General features: G+C 30.7%; 2 protein-coding genes across 2 annotated transcripts; both read right to left on the bottom strand.

The window, feature by feature from the left end:
• Window positions 1–4,511: 4,511 nt before the first annotated feature.
• Window positions 4,512–9,487, bottom strand: LOC148285344 (uncharacterized). The gene is made up of 2 exons (XM_088226407.1): window positions 9,375–9,487; window positions 4,512–4,820 (listed from the first exon to the last, which is right to left on the bottom strand). The coding sequence occupies exons 1-2, from the start codon at window positions 9,384–9,386 to the stop codon at window positions 4,617–4,619; spliced, it is 216 nt and encodes a 71-aa protein (XP_088082533.1). The 5' UTR covers window positions 9,387–9,487; the 3' UTR covers window positions 4,512–4,616.
• Window positions 9,488–16,958: 7,471 nt separating this feature from the next.
• Window positions 16,959–19,086, bottom strand: LOC148285343 (uncharacterized). Its single transcript, XM_088226395.1, has 2 exons — window positions 19,057–19,086; window positions 16,959–17,271 (listed from the first exon to the last, which is right to left on the bottom strand). Exons 1-2 carry the CDS (start codon window positions 19,066–19,068, stop codon window positions 17,074–17,076), a joined length of 210 nt encoding a protein of 69 aa, XP_088082521.1. The 5' UTR covers window positions 19,069–19,086; the 3' UTR covers window positions 16,959–17,073.
• Between the last annotated feature and the right edge of the window lie 1,081 nt (window positions 19,087–20,167).

Below are 20,167 nucleotides of genomic sequence, written 5' to 3'. Positions count from 1 at the left end.
GAATAGTATCAGTAGGTATGCTGACAAAAACTAATCGTGTCTTTACTTTTAGTAGACACAAAAGTAGATAGGTTTAGATAAATATCTAATTAAAATCAACATCGCATAGAATCACTTTTATAAAGTGCGCTTGAGTTATATTACGAAAATAATCCATTATAAGTTTTCTATAAGTACCTAAAACTCGAGATGTTCTTTGATTTTAGCCAAATTTCAATAATACGCTATTTAAGTCTTTATGCCATACCTTATTAGAATCGTTTTTTCTTTGCATTACACGACTTGGATGCTCTCATCTCCATGAGTCTTGTAGAGAGCAATATGACTACGCTATGAACCTTAATGCGCGGGCGCGGAAATTCGATCACTTGCAATAGGACTGGACTCAAAATGAAGAGTAGTATCCAGTCTCCAGCGTATCTAACGAATACCGTCAAGGCCAAGGTACCTTGATACCAGTGGCGAGCCGTGATTTATTTTATAGGTAATCTATTTAAAATGTTCATTAATTTGTACTACATATAAGTACTTACATAACATGTAAGTAATGTAATTATAAATGACTATTTTTTTTGAGGTTCTGTGAAAATCAACTCAAATAACAATTAATCTTAAGCACGCGATATACGTAGCTTTATGCTACACTATTTTAATAGAATACTAAACTTGTACCAAAGTTTATTAACACATACCACAATGACATTCAGCAGATATTTTCATTATGATCTGTCATTGACAGTACTGTCAAGAATTGAGCACTGGCCGATTTCTTTTAAAATGAATAATGCCTAAAACGGCCACTGCAAACGCCACCTGTCCTATGTGATACATAATATGTCAACGGTATCCCATCAATGAAAAATAGTCCTTCTGAAATAATGTTCGAAATACTAGTTTCCAAATAGAGAATCTTCTAAAAATATTTGTAATCTGCAAGTTTGTTTTAGTACTAAAAAAGCCGATTTGGGTTAAAGACGAAAACTACAGTGTACTTTTTTTGTATGGAAGAATAAGCTGAGGTAATCGGCTAGTTTCATCGTTCAGTAAGAATGGGCTGAGCGCTGGCGCTGGGCGCACTTCATGGATATTTTTTTGTAGAAAGATATAAACGGTGATTTATAATAAATAACAATTACTTTATTTATTTTCCCATAAACATGGTTACTATAAATTATTATAATTAAAAGTCAAATATAATGGTAAGCTGTGCATAATAGCTTACTTTGACGATTCGCTCCTGCTTGATACTCAGTACCTTGACAGAAAATACGGAATATTTAGGAATATTTTTAGATTTTCTTTTTATATTTTCAATCTTTAATAAAAAACTACGTATTATTATTTTCAAACTGTCGAGGGATGGGACACATCCTCAGTATGTATGGGCGGAACGCGCCTGCTATCTACTCGTATGTATTTAACAACTCAGGCAATTTCGCGGGAGTTTGGTAGGGTCATGTGAGGATTTGTGTTAGGATTTTGCCAGAATTGTCTTGATAATTTAAGGTACTTATGTGCTTTAGATAGCGAATTATTTTTCTTTCGTTGTTTGAGTGCGTGTTATATTGGGCAAATTTTGTAAATGTTTCCTAAACGTATAGAGGTTCTTCTTTTTGTCGAAAAGGAATCCGGGGAATAGAGCCGCGGTTCCAATTCGGAACTAACTCTGTATTTCTTCACCACTATACAGAGAAACTAATGATTATTATTAATATATGATTTTAAGATATTATAATTATGATTTGACTAATCACATATTGACAATACTGCAGTACAGTGAATGCTTGTTTCTACGTTTTTTTTAAACAGGTTTGATTGTGAAGTTATTTTACATTTACGCTTAATTATATTTTTTAAATCGATAGTTTATCGTATATGCAAAACCGAAAAAAAGGCAATAGTATTTATCAACAGTTTCAGGAAAGAGGCGAGCCCTTTTATTGTATCCAAACAAATTGAATTAACCGTGTAAATTATTAATAAAGTAGACTCTTTTAACCTACTCTCCAAAATTAATCTTAATTTCCCCTTTCGCGTGACGAGAAACAAGTATTTATTCCATCTGCCAGTCTGTAGCACTAACTTTGCACAACAATCTTTCCTCTATTGTACTAGCTCTAACTATAATGCTTTTTGTTTCATATAATGATATATTTTACATACCCCTTAATTTATTTAAAAATAAATTAAAACTCATTATTTCTGGCTGCGATACGATCCCACTTATTATTTTATGATGCTCACACTTACCTGAACACTTAATTCCACACAAATACACATAAACACACATCTACACTTACTCTCATACAAATACACATAAACACACCCTTTTGTTGTAACACAATTTAATAATATGTAAAATTCTTATTTAGAAACTTCGCTGGTCTGCCTTTAAACTGTATTTTTAAAAATGTTATTATATCATTGTTTGTTTCTTAAAAATAAATGAATAAATAAACGTATTTTGTTTATAATGTGAAAATACAACAAGAAAATCAAAACGAAACACTATTTAAAAAGGTTAACCTTATCGGGCGAAATAAAGAAAACAGATAACTGTAATAGATGCTTCTTTTGGCTCAATGGCTACTCTCATGTAAACATCTTGGAAAAAAAATGGAGAGGTAATTGTTCCGACCCGTGGTGACTTGGTTAGGGCATTGCCTTACCATGCCAGACGAAGAGACGTCTCGAAACCGGAAGACCTGTACATTCCATATATTGTTATATTAAAATATTAACTTACACTCATAAAACATTGAAATTTGTTCTGTTTGCTTAGTAGTATTTTATTTCAGGTCAATATTCTGAATACAATATCACAGTTTTTTGTATGTATAGAATCACCTTGATTGACTTTTAAGTCACCTTACCTTTGTAAGATACGAAGATTGTATTGATCTCATTTCATTAAAACTGTTTTGCCGATTCATTAAAGGCGTGTTTGCAAAACTATTAACGCCTTTTATTATAACAATAAATACACAGAAATGCTTATTACAAGTAAAAATAAAGTATTACCGTAAAAACTGATTGATCTCATTTCAGTTTTTGTGCTGTGCTCATAAATTGTTTATAATTTAAATTGTGTCATTATGTTAAAGGCAAACGGTCAATTTCTATTAATATAACAAAGGAGTATATTTTGAGGCTATTTTCAGTTACTGGTAAATAAAAAATTGTGATAGAGCGAGATTCGAGCCTCGAGCCTCTGATACAGATTTAGCGACGCTAATTAATATTAAACTTTGGATAGCGAATTATTTTTTTTTCGTTGTTTGAAAGCGTGTTGTATTAGGCGAATTTTGTAAATGTTTCCTAAACGTACAGAGGTTCTTCTTTTTTTCAAAATAGAATTTACCAAAATACTTTAAATCATAGATTGATAGAAAACGGGATTCGATTGTGGTAGGGCGGGGCTTGACCCCCGGACCTCTGATCCGTAAGTCACCGTCACGACCATAGAACCACAATAAGATTTATCTATCTATGTGGATTAGCGTGGGCCGATATTTTTTTTTTCCGAATTTCGAAATAAAAGGGGTCTAAAAGGTGCCTTTTGGATTCGACACTACTTGTGGCTCTCAACTAAAGCTTAAACTTTTAAAAGAAGTCGATTTTTTGCACAAAACCGGTTTTTATTTCGTATTTGTGTAAGAAAATCAATTTTTTTAATATGCATTAAATCTTATTAAATAAGTACCTAAGAGCGTGAGTTGCACTTTGTTTTGTAATAAATGGGTAGCATTGTTCTCATGAGCCATTGTTTTCGTCAATATTAGCCAGGCGCTCAACGGAATCAGTCCCGCGAGTAAACTTTTTGCATTTCTGTAGTTTTAAAATGTGTTCGAATTTGTAATGTGATTAAGTTATATCTTTAATAACGAAAAAATAATTTTATCAATATGGATAATGAACAAAATGTTCAGACAGCGATGAACTTCAAACCTCGGTTGAGAGCCATAAGTAATGTGAAAATTTAAAAAATAATAATGTGTACGTTCAATGTGATACAAAATGCGACTTTTTAGACCCCTTTCACTTTAATGTCAAAAAAATAAAAAACTTCGCATAAACTGTTTGAATAATGTTGTCAGTTATTTTAGAACATCCAAAGTTTCAGTATCATCATCGTATCCCTATCTGCAAATGACAATGCATAGGGTACTGCATAGAAACACCAAACGATATAACATATCACGGTCATCTGTTATATATGGGTGAAATATTGTAGTACGAAACCTTTATAAAAAAATATTTTATGTCGACCATGCCCGGGAACAAACCCGGGACCTTATGCCTAGGAGGCGAATGTATCAACCATTACACTACCATTAGACCCAGTTTGTTTCCCTGTTTCAGGTTTTTACCCTAAGTACATCGAGTTAAAAATACGATTCTGGACGATTGTTTTCGGTACATTTTTTAGTGTAGTACAAGTTTACGATTTTTCATGTACCTTATTTTCCTATTTAATATTTTTTCACAAGAGATTAACTAAAATAAAAATATTTTGAATGGTGAACTTTATTTATTCAATATGATACATAACATTTAAGTCCAGTTGCAAAAATTACATCTTTATATTTATTCATTTGTTTATAGTTTATTTGGATTTAATAATAGCTGTAGGCGGCATATGGCGATGAATAAGCCAGCGGGGCGGTGTAGGCGTAAGGACTATACGCGCTGTACGCAGCATAAGGGCTGTATGCTGTGTAAGCGCTATAGGGGGCGGTGTAGGCCAGGGGGCTAGCATAGCCAGCTACGAAACCTGATGGTTTGGCGTATGCCATAGCCAAGAGAGCCAAAAAGAAGAACTGGAATAATAAAATAACATATTTAGTCATACAGAAAAATAAATTAGGTATATCGCATCCTCAGAAAAACTTTGCCATAAGCCTAAATTTGGCACAATTTTTCTCTTTCTTACGAAACTACTGACGTATCTCAATGATTTTTTTAGGCGAGATACACCGTAAACCTTAGTAGTCTTTGAATGAGTAAAATATTAAGAAAAACACTTTAATAACTATGACGCTAGAGTATTCTTTTCATATTTTTATAATCAAATGAGCAATTACGACAAAACAAACTGTGCAATATAATGTCAATACACATTAATTTATGAGGATTAGAAATTTTTTCAAAGTTTGTTTTTGCTGTCCCATAAAATGGTTCATTTAGACAAACCGCAGTGTACTTATGGGGGAATATGATATATTTATAACAAAAGAGGACTAAAAATAAATTTGTCTTAAACTCAGTGTATGGTTTCCAGTAAAACTGACCAAGTAACATATATGCCTGTAAAAATGGGAATGAAGGAACTAGAAAGATTACAATAATATAAATATTTGGGATGCTGGCCCAATATAAAGTTAGGATAGAGATGGCAAGAAACTGTTTTTTTTTCAAAATGCATGACCTTCTTAGTAATAGAGACTTCAACCTCAATTGGCATATGCTAATTGTGTGAGGCTTTAATATTTTATCAGTACCAGGGAATGGGGTAGCTTCCAATATGGCAGGAGAAGTCGGACAGTGGCACATAGTATCGCTTCAAAGTAATCTATAGGGAGGGGATAACGCGAACGACAGTCCTCTTGCATCGGTATGCTTGCAACGGCCTAACGCTACGTGGGTATGTTTTGTTTCTTATTGCTAGTGTTGTAAATCATTATAGTAATCGCGGCACTACTGTGTCTCTGCCAATCTTTAATTTTTTGCATAGTGTTCAACAAACTCGTGTCCAGATCAGTAAAATATAATTATATATTTTTGGATAGATTGGTTTGATATAAAGACTTTTGTTCGTTAAACGAATATAAAATAAATACAAAAATAACGTATTTTGCGAGATGAAGTGGACATGCTGCGAATATATAAACGTAAGGTTGGAGGACGACGATTAACAAAATATGGATAAAGCTACTTTGAAAGTACGGGATAAAAAAATATTTGTTCGAGATGAAACTGTCAAGTTTTCAGTGCCAAAAATACTTAGATTTATATCATTTAAATGAATTTAATTATTGTTTTTATTTAATAAACACGTCACAATTTTTTTCATTCAAATATTTTATTTCTCACTTTTTTTAACCCCACATGTGTTACGCACAGCACCATTTGAACAAAAAACTTATATGTTGACCATGTAGTGTATGTTGTCCTCATAATTTCAATTGAATTTTCTTTACAGAGAGAATTTCATAGTCGTCCGAAGTCACTACACTTGTAGTGGCAACTCCGAACAATTTCGAAAACCAGCAAAAAAAAAACATGTATATGATAGTGGTAATGTGCTTCACATGTACTTGAAAAATTGACTTGTTTAAATGGTTTTTTTAAAATTATTTTGTAGACCCGAATCTTCATAAACTTAAAAAATTTACGAAAGATTGTCCGGTTGTCCATCGTTCATTGTCTCACAAAGAGAATTAAAACATTCTATAATAAATGTGGTGCCATAAAACAATGCTTTTAATTTTATTAGTAGATCAACAACGCTCGCAACGAAAAAGTAATTAGACGCATGAAAAAAAAAAAAAAAAAAACATTTTATGAGGAGAGAGAAGTACAAAACAGTTTAAAAAAGAGTCGAAGGAAAAAGCACCGTAGAAAGAAGATATATTTATCTTCTGGCTTAAAAGTTTAAGAGAGTGGTTTCACTGTAGCTCCAGATAGTTATTAAGAGCGAATGCGGACAAAAAAGGGCTATGATGCTACCCAACCTCCACTGCATAGTGACACCATAAGAAGAAGAAGAAGCGTTAACAAAAGGCGTTTCTCAACAAAATTTTAAATGTTATGTCGAAATGTTCTTAAGGCTGTATTTCACGAATCAGTAAATCGAACAAGTAATCGGTCAGAAATTTCCGAGCGAAAAACCTTGTTGTACTCGTAAAATTGCCATTTTTCTTCATACATAACAGGGTTAATTTTTTGACTCGAAATATGTCTGAGAGCTTGTATAATAAGTCGCATTTGGGCAATAATGATGGCACAAGTCAAAAGTTGACGTTTTTCAAGAAGAGTATGCAGAAATTTTCCTGAATGTATTTTTTATGGGCACAATTAGTGGCATAGTTCTTAAAATTATTAATTCGGCATTAGAAACAAAAATGATAATTTAATATTATACACATTTTTTTGTTATTGTTTATAATGTGAAAAAAAATACATCTAATTGAAAAACAGATAGATGAGCATATCTTTAGGTTTAGCCTAAGAGACGAGAAAATATAATCACCTGGGATTGAGGCATTTTTACTAAAGTTAAATTTAAGGCAACAAAAATATTTCATGTTAGAGTGTACAAACCAAAATAATTACTTTCCTGAAGAACTTTTAGTAATAAAATCATATAAAATCTAGGAAAACTGTTTTTTGTTATTATTATTAGAGCAATTCATTTAACTTTCGAATAGTCGGCTTCGTAGTGTAATGGTCAGCAAATCAAGATACGTTGCGAATGGTGTACCAATGCAGTGCCCTTTGCATCATTGGGTGCAGAAAGAGAATTATAATGATGATAAAAGGGCTTTTATTTTGAAAAATAAATTCCAATGATTTTTAAACTGAAAAAAACATTGTGTGCCTGGGCTTAGACTCGAGTTCGAGATCGAGAGTTTCAAATACCTAGGAGTACATGTTACAGAAAATGGCAGCTTTCAAAAAGAACTGGAAATGCGGTTAGGAGTACCATTCAACAGTACTTAGTGAGAACCAAGAACCGCCTATATAACGCCTGCATAAAACCGATTTTACTCTACGGATTCGAATCGTACAACCCCAATAGGGCCCAAAACAGCAAAATTCTGAGTTTTGAGAATAAATGTCTCAGAAGAAACTTGGGTGTGTGGTGGTTTGAATTTGTGGGAAATAAAGTAATAAGAAAACGAACGCAGTAAACTCCGGTGACAACTGTCTTCAAGCGGAGGCGATACAGTTGATGCCTCCTGAGAGCCTTAACCACGCTTGCCTATTTTACAAGGCATCAGGTTCTCGACGTCCTGGACGTCCACTGCCTGACTGTTCGTCGGCAGTTTATGTCACATAATCGGAACGAGAACCTGACTTAGGAGGACGCAGCGCCAGGAGCTGGCAGCCGATAGAGATGCATGGAGGCTCTTTGTGGATATCATATGCTCCAACTAGGGAGCGAACATGAAATGATGATGGTGTTTTAGACTCCACAGGAAAAAATGTGTATACTTGCGTTCTTATAATTTGGGTAATATTTTAATTTTGGAGCTGTCGTATTTGAGTCGTAAATAACTGTGTTTGAAAATGGGGAATACCTTCTCGGTTTTGAACCCGGATTTCTAAACCGCGAGGCCGCGACTTTACCACAGGACCAAAACCCTTCTCAAATTCTTTGTTTTACTGTTTTTACTGTGGATTTTTTGATTGGTTTTTTTAACGGTTTCAGAATAATTAATAAATGTTATAAAATAACGTCAACAGTAAGTACTTAGAAGTGGTTGCAAAAAGTACGTAACTATTTAATTATTCATCAAAGTACGAACAGAGAATAAAAAAATCATGGTGTACTTAAACGTTGTTAAGATAATCATATTAACATCTTAAGTAACAACCAGTCCAAGATAACAAATTTTTTAAATGTTTAAATATAAATATGCATGTAAAGCATATTTTTAAAATAAACAGCTAGGTATTAAAAAAAACTTGTTAATAAATTATGTAGAGTGAAAACCTTTTTTCCAAATTGTTTTCGAGTCAAACTCGTAACTAGATTACTAATAAGGATATAAAAAAACGAATTAAAACTCAAGATGAAATCGTTTATTGAACTAAACGATACAAAAAAAGGAAAAGGTCTTCTCTTTTACAATCAAATTAATGCGACATATAAAATAAATTTGAACAAAAGGAAGTAATTTTGTTTGTAATAGGGTATATTCGATCCTAGGCATTTACAGGGTTTATGACTTATGACTCATCATGGTGGATTTAAGAGTAACAGATAATAAGCTTTGCAGAGACTAATTAATTTATTATTTAAAGAATTTAGTTAGTTGTCCAGATCTATTGATACAGTTCAAAACCCTCAAGCGTTAGATCCAGATTTTTTTTAGCTATGAAAATTTTGACTTACATAATACATTGTAAAATAAAAAGTAATATAAAACCAAAGATTTTCAATGGTTTTTAATACAATTTTCGTCGCGTGTTTAAATATTAGTCAGAATGAACATTGTAATAAATGTTAAACTTGATTTAATTTTATTTAAGAAATATAACACTTAACCGGGCACTGTGTATACGAGTACATTAACAACTGAATAATTAAAACTTCACTGCAATTAAGAGAAATATTACAATATATAAATATGTATTTTTTAACCCACCAGTTTGAACATTTTGATCGAAGTGTGAATCTGCCAATTGTCTCAAACTAAGTGATGATTAGGTCTGTCTTCCCGGTCTTTTATACCTTTGGTCTCTAGATGGACCATCAACATGTCCTTGTTATTGTAATGTATCGACATATTACTTACTTATGTACCATTACCATGTGACGTGAAGACGAACTGTTAAGGTATTCATAACGTATAACCGAAGCCTAATCGTTTATTAAAGAATGTGGCTTCTGACGACAAGAAGACTGTAAAGAATATTCTAGATTAGGGATGGCCAATAGGATTCGATCAATGTGCCAAAATAAGAAGAAAAAAGGTTTTTTTCAACGTGCCAATATGTAATGACTGAATGTTAATATTAAAAAAAAAAAAATTGTTTGCAACAGAGAGGGAAAACTTTTTTGAGAAGGGTATATAGAAATCTCTGCATTTACAGGACTTACGATTTGTCATTGGCTTGTTACAGTTATCACATTACACACTCTGTAATATTCACCATTCTGCCCTATGTTTTTTTGTTTAATCTTTATATTTACAATTGTTCCATACGCGTGATGTCACTGAACTCCTCCTGAACGGCACAACCGATTTACGTGCGGTTTTTAGCGAAATGTAGGTCTTTGCGCTCGCGTGTTAGATATTAAAATTTTCAATCGAATCTTTAAAAAAAAAGTTAGAAGCCTAAATATTTGTTTCATCGACCTACCAGGGTTGCATCCAATGAGAATGCAAATGCAAAAAAAATGAATGGATTTTTTTAATATTTAAAAAAAGTTTGTTTTTTAATGTTTATTAACAACATTCGCTTTTTATGGATACCAATCAGATTCTTTCCTTACATTACTTATAATTTCTTCCCATTTACTTCTTTTTACTGGATTTTTAGTAAAACTAAAATAATATAAGCTGACATTTAATGCATTTTTGAAAATTGCATTTATGAATAAAATGCACCCCTTTTGGTGAAACGAGCTGAGTTTGACATTTGCAAAAATAATTCTATATTTGAAAATGAATTATTTTGTGTTTTGGAATTTAACAAATATCCAGGTACCTACTGAAATACAATATTTGAATATTAATTATTTTTAGTTTTGGAATTCAATTATTAACAAGTACCTACTTATCAATGAAAAGTCTTTTTTCAAGGTAACAGCAGGAAAACTAACGTTCGGGCAGGACAACGCCTGTCGGGTCCGCTAGTATAATATAAAGTTACAACATTTTAACTAAAAATGCTTATGCTTGCTGTGGGAATACAATATTTAATTTATGTACAATGCATATGCATGCAAATGCGCATGCGTGCGTACGCATGTATAATTATATTCACACATACCCGTTAAAACATTCACATTTCCTAACTCTTCCATTTGTCGACTTTTGTAAAGAAAAAGAGCTGAAACCTTTATCATGTGAGTGAGATTAATCCCGCTGAACTAATTCACCTACTAGGCAACGCCTGAAAACATTTTTTTAATTTTGATACATCTTATACCAGTTAGTTAATTCAACAATGTTTTGAGTATGTCCAAATGTTTGCAGACAGGCTGGATTTCCTCCCAAGGTAGTTATTTAGATCTACAATAAATTTAATGCAACAAAAAGGGAAAACTATTTTGAGAAGAGAATATAGAGTTATTTTAGTTCATTTTGCACTTCCATATTCACTTTAAAAAAAAATTCCCTCTCGATTGCAAAAAAATTAGATCAAAATAACTCTCTAGGGAGGAAATACGTCCTGTCTGCCAACATTTGGATATTCCTAAAACATTGTTGATTTAAAATAATTATTGCTAAATAGGTACTGACTGTAATTTTTTTGTGAGGAAAAAACGTTTAAGATGGGTTTTAATTTCAGAGAATAATTTACAACCCGCTTACAGATCCACCCAAACGGACAAAATCATTTAATGACAATCAATCACGAAGTTCGCTATAGTTTACAGCAATACAACGGGCTTTAGATACTCAGGTCAAGAATTGCAAGCGCAAACTGAAAACGTTCATATTCGTAATTTCAAGTTGTTTTTAAACCAAAAATTTGGTACGCTTATGTTCTATGCAATAGAGCAAAAAGGCATCTCTATAAGCGGGTAGCGAATAATTACTTTGATGTTTTAATCATATCAAGCTTTCACACTTTCAAACATCCGTTACTTTACTTACTTTCATCCAAATAAACACAAACACACCCCTTACACATTACGCATATATACGCACGCTCACAGAAGAGAAGATAAAAACTACTATTTAACTGAAATTTTACTGGTCTGTCTTTAAACCATATAATTTATATGTAAGTAATCATTGTTGACTGTATGTTTTCATAAAATAAATTTAGAAAAAAAAAATTGCATTAAGAAATAGCACATATAAAAACATAAAAATGTTCTTCTCTAAAATGTTCTCCATTTCTGTTGTAATACCGTAATCTTAATAACTCCCTAGGGAATATTAAATCCGGCCCTTGTCAACAAAAAAATTGACACACTAAAAATACTGTTGATTACTAATCCGGTTATTATCCCGTGGCTAGTGTCTCGGACTCACGGATTAAAGGTCCGTGGTTCGAATTCTACTCTACCCCAACTTGATTCCCATTTTCTAAAAGTGAGTTATTTACAACTCGTTGATAATGGCCCTCAAAATGAAATGTTTTGGTCAACCACAAGCATTAAAATTATTTAATTACTAAAAAATATATATATTTTAAAAAGCCAGCTGGTTTAAGAAGAAAAATAAATAAAAAATATTTTGGGCGTTGCCTAGTATGTAGGTAAAATAATTTACTCAGATGAATCTTACCCGCATCAATAAAGATATCAGCTTTTCAACGAAACCAAAACAAACATTTAGACAAATTGAAGGAATATCGATGTTCAAAGAATGGCAGAATGGTGAATGTTTGATCAATCATTCTCTTTCCGCACCTAATGGTGCTAAGGCACTGCATTGGTACGCTAATCGCAGCGTATCTTGATCATTTTTGTTACATGAAGGTAAGATGATCATTCTTACGCCAGAGACTACGAAATATTCAGGTGTGAAAACACCCTCTTAAATAAATATTTCATATCAACCATGTCGGGAATCGAACGCGAGACCTCTCGCATGGTAGATAAACGCGCTGACCATTACACCACGAGGCCGACTACATTATGGTGAATGTTACTCACTGAATAAGTTGCCACTGAAAACAACCGATGACATGTCATAAGCCCTATAAATTCTAAGTCTTCTTAATATTTTGTTCATTTGACTATGGCTTGTATCTGAAAAGACAAATGTCAGATTTCGTTTATATCTTTCCAACATTTAGAGGGTTGATGTCAAATAAAAAAATATACGTATAATTATGTTATATGTACATACATACTAAACCTATTGTGTTGTAATGTATTTAATTAATATTCGTTTCAAGCACGTTTATTATTTTTACAAAAAATAGAATAAACATTTTTTATTCATACTCTGTTGTTCAAAATAATATTTTTTACATCTTTTGAAAAGTTTGTCTGAGTCTTTTGTTTAGTTTTGTTTGGTAGTTTATTGTATAATTGTAGTCCCTGGTTCATTATTCTTGATTGTCCTTGTCTTGTTTTAGTAACTTGTATATGGTATTTGTCTGATATTCTCGTATTATGTCCATGTTGACCACCATTTTTTACAAGTTTCAGTTCTTCGTCTACTATTATTACATTAGTGGCTAATTTATGGATAATTTTTAATGATTCTAGTTGAAAGAGTTTAGTCATATTTTATTGCTTAGTTTGTTTAAAAATTTCTCTAGTTGCAGTTATAAAGAGAAGGTCATATACTAACTTTAATATTTTATTTTGTTGTCTTTGTTGTCTTTGTAGTCTGTTTTGGTCATTTTGATATCCTGCTCCCCATAGTAGTTGCGTATTATTTTAGTTTTTACATAGGCTTCATACATTAGAATTTTTCCGTTTTTGGAACAAAGTTTTTGATTTTTAAAAAAAGACTCAATAATGTCGCCACTTTGCTAATTAAATTGTTGATATGAATTGTCCATGTCAATTGTCAATATTTCATTAAAACTCCGCAAAATGTAAAAAAAATTAATCTCTTGTAGGTAATACTGCGATTTACGACATTGGCCATATTAGATCAAAGCCACAGTCATATTGATGGGCATGATATTAAAAAGGTTTTTCTTTGAGTAAAATAAACAATATTCTAAAAATAAATAGATGGAATTACGCCATACATTTGGTAAGAATCTAAGATTGTCTTAAAATATATTATTTAAGGGTGAGTAAGTTTTCTTCATCGTCATGCTTAACCCTTTGATCCGTCAACATAGATTTAGTGAGTTTTTGATTTTTTTGTTTTTCAATTGTGTTATTTATTGCTTGAAAACGATTTTGTTTTTTTCCTTGTTTTTTTTTTTATAAAATGTAACTAAAAATATTCATACAAATTTGTACAGTCAATAAATATGACAGGCAAAAAACAGGACCTTGGTAATCCGCCAAACAGTTTACGTGATATTTTCAAAATTTCAATCTATCAATATCCGTTATTTTTTTACTTCATTTATTTCTAAAGTTAGCTTTTATTACAATACATAGTAAATAAACAAATATTAACACTTATTTTACTTACATATCTATTTACATCATTTTACAGTAAACACGACATTTAAAAAAAAATCATTCAAACTTTTTTCATTCTTCATACATTCAGGCATATCTTTATACGTTTTCAAACCTTTATACAATATCCAATTTTGAGATTCTGTTTTTTTTTATGGCAGCCTTCTATCCTTATTTATAGTAATATAGTTATGGAATTTTTATTAAGCACTATCTTATGAATGAAGTATTTGGGCATTCGATTGTTTAAACATTTAAATGTAAAATCAAGCAAATGAAATATCAGTCTATTTTTAATTGCTATCCAATAAAGATCTTCTCGCATTTTTTTATTGTACTATACCTTCTTTTCTTTTGCAGTATTCTAATGGCTCTATTTTGAAGTATTTCCAATTTATTTTAATTTCTGTCATTGGCTACAAATAATACTGTTTAGCAGTAATCTACATGTGGAATGATAATAGTTTTATATATCAGTTCTGCTGTATTTTTATAGAATTTATTTCTCAATTTACCGAGTTTTTAAAATTTTTTTTAAAGACGTGCTTAAAATTTGCATCCATTGTTAATTTCCAGTCTAATATTATACCCAAATACTTCATTTCATTAACTTTTTCAATAGTTTTACCATATATTTACTTTGTTTTTTTCTTCTTTTATCCATGTATTTCGTTTTATTTTTTTATTTTGTTCATTGACTCCCAAAAGGCATTTACAAAAAATAAAAATGAAATACATACTAACACACTAAACAATAAACACAGAATATACAGAAAAAATATGTGAAATTAGTTAAAAAGGATATAATAAAAAGTTTTACAAAGTAAAAAAAAACAATAATAACAAAGGTATGCAAGAAAAAACAGTAAGCATATAAACAAAAAATGCAAAGATATAAGCTTATGAAATAAATTCTGTAAAGCAAACAATATATAAAGTGTTACGGTAAGCAATAAAGACATTTTTAAGTTAAATTAATAAACAAGCAAGCATAATATTATCACGAAAAAATAAGAAATAAAAATATGTATCTATGAAATGCGTATTTGCCAATACTACAATGCAATTTGATATAATAGTAAAAAATAAAAAACAAGTATATGGTAATAAAAATAAACAAGTAAGTATTTTTTAATTAATGGAATTGAATTGTCAATAATAGTTTGACGAGCAGCTACAAATAAACTTGATATTGTGGACTTATAAGATAGTAAAGAATTGGACAGAATGTCTGCAGCCGTTCCATAAGTGTTACCTTACCTATGCAATCTCGGTATCAATGAATTGTTTTGTTGGTTGCAAGAAGTACTAGAGCAATGAAACAATAAAGTATTCCCAGTGTTGACAGCAGGTACTCTAAAATTAATAAATTCAAGTATTTTTGGTGCGTCAAAAAGAGAGTTTACAGTTTTATGAGACAAATAACCTCTTTTAAAGGGATAATGAGAAAAAAACATTAATTTTTAGTGCAAAATTTACCATTCAGCGTATGTTTAAAGAATCTATAAATATTCATAGTATTGGAGTTGAAATATTTACTCACATATATGAGGTTTACCCTAACTATATTAAAAATTAATCCGAAATTTCGTGAATGGTATTTAAATGTTTAACTACTACACCACGACAGATAGATTAAATACTATTTTTAAAGTAATGTAAAAAAATTAATCAGTATCCTAAGATTCTCTGGCCGCTAGGTATTCCTATGGCAGTTCCCAGCGGGCCGTTAAATTTTAGACAATGTTTACAAACTCTCATTTAAATCACGGTCGTATCGATAATTTTAATAATTCCCCTTATTCTAGTGTTTAATCAAGCTTTAAACAGATGTTTCCGAGTGTATGAAATCCAAAATCGTTCTGTATACTTGAACTCGACGCGTAAAGCGCGTACAAAGGCACGCGTTGTTACGCGCTATTTTTGTACGGCCGGCACTTAACTGGTTAATAGAAACACAAAAATAAATATGAAAACCAGTGTGCTGTAGACATTTGGCTATTTTTACGTGCCATTATTGTTATTATTATTATAAACACTAGAAACAAAAAGCTGATACATGAATAGCTGTGAACACCATAATGTCTTTTATGTAGAAAATGTAATTTAGAACATTATAAATTTACTAATATGTGTTCGTCCAGACAGTTTTTAAATGCAATAACCGAGCGTGCATCAATCACTTTCCCGGGAAAGCAATTCCAAAGTTCCTAAACTCGGATTGTTCTTTTTAGGGCTGGATATGAAAGAAAGGTGTTTAATTTTAATGAATGACCTCTAATATGGCAGTTATTATTAATTATCTGCTATCTCTCATTATCTTCAGGGTGCTTGCAAGAGTTACGAGACCGTTACTACCGTTTTGTAGCAATAGTGTATACTTGTAATGCTGTGTTAAACAGACTCCACGAACTCGGCAATAGCTTTTCCCACGTATCGGGTATATTAAGTGAAGGGTACTGTTCCTGTAGAACCAACCTTTCGAACTTTTTTAAAGATGGTGAATGGTAATTAAACCTTTAGTATAATTATTATATGAAGCAGAAACTTTATGATTTTCTTGTCATATTAATTTGTTATAATATTTTATTATTAACTTAGTTCTTTACGTTTATTTTTAAATTGTTGTAACTTTAACTGAATGTGTTGTACAATTTTCTGGTTTATTTTTTTTTCTAAATCTTGGGTAAAAAAAAGTGTTTAAAAAAAAATATAAAACCAAATATATTCATATTATAAGTTTTGTAAAAGGCAATGTTGCCGTTTATGTAAATAAAATAGAATATTGTAAATCGATTTCTTACCAAGTAAATAAAAAAAATCATAAAACACTTTCCATTTTCATCACAGGGCAAATAATTTAGTTTTCTGTAATTTGCTTGTTGAAGCGTTCACTTTATATGCTGTGCATCATTCACAGTTCAGTTTATAAAAAATAAAATAACAAAAGACAATTTCTATTAATTTATTAATAATATTATTTTTTGCTTTTAAAAACATTGAAATGCACCGTTTTAAAATTTTGTCAGTTTCATTTTTGTTTTATTTTGCGTGTCTCATTAGATTCAAAGGTAGTAGGAGGCGTAGGGCGCAGAGTAGGCGAGAGGAGCAGAGTAGGCGTAAGGGCTGTAGGCGCTGTAGGCACTGTAGGCCAATGGAGATGAGTAGGCCAGGGGGGCAGTGTAGGCTATCGGAGCAGCCACGATAGCTGATGGCTTGGCTTGTGCCATAGATACGATAATAGCCAAAACGGCGAAGAAAAACTGGAAAAAAAGAGTTAATTAATGTTTGAAAACGTATGTCTACAACATGTTACGCTTAACGCTGTAGTCTGGTAAAACGCGCGCAAAATTAGGAAATCATACAATTTTGCTATTTTAAAACAAGCGTTTTTTTTAAATCGCACAATAATAAAAAAGTAAAAAAACATAAATTAGTTAAAAACAATAATTTTTATAGGTATTTCTTTTTAAAAATTTTCCTTAAAGTTTTATGTAACTAAAATACAATTACATTTAAACCGGCCATTTCAAATTTAGACTTTACTTAGGTATCTGGGATCCAAATAAAAACTAAAAAGTGTTGAACTTAATTTTTTTGTAATAATTTGAAGATCATAAATTTAATATGAAAGTGGCCGCTGCAAAATCTCATTTTTTTCTTTTTGAAAAGAAATACAAGCATTTTAAATCACATACATTTTTCTGACATTTTCCTTTATTTCAACGTAAAATTATGGCTTTGGTAATACTTTTAAAAAAAATGTTTATTGAAATATTTTTGCTGAAACCCTTTTGTATAGAATTGTTTAATTTTATTTTTTTAAAAAAAGGATAATTCTGAGTGTAATATTCAATTTATAACAACATCTTATTGACGTTTTTATGACCTTCATACCTGCCCTTATTGGTAGCGGTAACTAACCAATATAATTTAAACATACTATCAAAAAAAAAAGTATTCCTTTAATCTGTTATTGACAAAATAAGATGTATTTTATTTGTAAAATACATAAATATCATGTAATTTTTATTAAAATAAACTTTATGCATGATAAAAAACTTTAAAAAAAAATATTATTTGTTGCAACAGAGAGGGAAACCATTTTTGAGAAAGGAATATGGAAGTTTAGGCATTTATAAGCTTTATAACCTGTCGTTGGCTGGTTTAAGTGACCACTTTACACATTAAGTAACATTTACCATTCTGCCTTTGTTTAAAAATCCACATTTTCTCTTCCATCTGTTTACTATTGTGAAGTAAAAGAGCTGAAACCTTAATCATATGGGTGAAATTCACCCGGCTGAATTACTTCACCCACCAGGCAACCCCTGAAAACATTTATTTTAATCCAGCCTGTCTACGGACATTTAGACATACTAAAAACGTTATTGATTTAAGTATCTGGTAACAGAAGAATATAAATTGGAAAATTGTATTTAGACGTTGCCTAGTAGGGGAAATGGTTCAGTCGGATGAATCTCATCCGCATGATAAAGGTTTCAGCTCGTTTGCTTCACGAAAGTCAAATAACACTTAAGTCGTTTATTTTTTTAAAACGTATTGATAATTTTGTATAATTAAATAAGATGTGAATGAAAAGACAACAAAAACAAGGCAAAAAATTACGTAAAACTAAAGTAAATTTGGCATATTTCGTCAAACAATTAATGGATCTGTCTTGTTTAATTATGAGATATTTAATTATTTTTTGTCTTTCATTTACAAAATAATATATTTTTTTTGGTTTCATTTCTATTGTTTTATTTTATTTGAGGTGAAGTATTAATAAATAAAAAAAAAGTAAAAATATTTAAAAATTGCTGCCTTATTAAAAACTAAGAACTTTACCATGTTTTCGAAAGCATTGATAATTTTCTTCGATAATGGGGGTAATTTGCAAACAAAAATTAATAAAATTTGAGCCAATACAATAAAAAAAAATATAATTAAAATTTTTTAAAATGTTTTCAAATTTTCTATTGTTTATTAGATATTTCAAAATATAAATAAATTCAAAGAAAAATATAATAATTTTGTTAACCTACCAGTTTGAACATTTTGGGATACTTTTCAGAGTACATAAACTGAATGATACCTACAAATGAAGATTGCTAAGTATTTATACAGATCGACGCTGTGCTACAAAGATTCGTGTGACCTTCGGTGGTCTTAAATGTATTTGGCACCGATTACCTAAATTAATAGCGGGAACCTACCTGCTTAGGGGTAATTGGATTCAAATCACGTTTTCAAGATACAGTAGCTGAGTTTAGTTTTACGAACGACGCTCATATATTTTTCTCCTTCGTACATGATAAACGAATACGATCAGCGGTCAAGTTGGGTGGTTTTTTTTTATAATTATGAGAGTTTTCTTTAATTTTTACATATTCTAAGTTATTTTATATAATTTACGTATGTCCAAATATTTGTAGAAAAACGGGTTCTGAATTTTAATTGGAGAAGATTTTACTAACTCCTAAAAGACTGAGCTAAAAATACCTCTTAGAAATGGTGTAGTATAATCGTGTTATATTTAGCAAAAGACAAAATATTTTAAAATACGGGTATTCAAAATAAAAAATAACAAACAAACATACTGTTAAGTAATCTGTCTTCTATCATTTATAAAATAATTATTTAATTTAGGCCTGCTATAGTGAAATACGACTTTTTTAAAAATAAACAAATATATCAAGTGTTGAAATTTGAAATAGGGAAATATCACATACTACGAATACCGATAAAAATATGTAAAAAGAATTAAGTATAATTTATTGTACCTTCAAAATTAGTATGAATATTGTGGAGAAATATTTTCACACATTACTTTATAAAATTATTTTTTAAATATGTCCCTACAAAAATGCGACATGTTTGGCATTGATATTTGTGACGTCAAGATTCGGGACGGTGTTCATTTTAAAATTAAACGGTAATAAACCGTGATCCAATTTTCAATCGAAACGTGACGTATTAGGGGCGTGGCCAATACAATGAACCGTTTTCGCAGAAATTTAAAATTATAAATAAAAAAAAAATCTTATGCTTCTAATAAGCGTCAAAACTTTTTTTTTTGCTAGACAGTATTTCATAGACCCCTATCAATTCAAAATTATAAATAAATAAATAATGGTATTTCCCTGTTATACACTG

This window comes from Micrasema longulum, unplaced genomic scaffold (genome assembly GCF_059751315.1).
Source record: "Micrasema longulum isolate JH-2025_06_02 unplaced genomic scaffold, ASM5975131v1 h1tg000040l, whole genome shotgun sequence".
NCBI classification, from domain to species: Eukaryota; Metazoa; Arthropoda; class Insecta; order Trichoptera; family Brachycentridae; genus Micrasema; species Micrasema longulum.
This window is presented reverse-complemented; position numbering and strand designations above follow the sequence as displayed.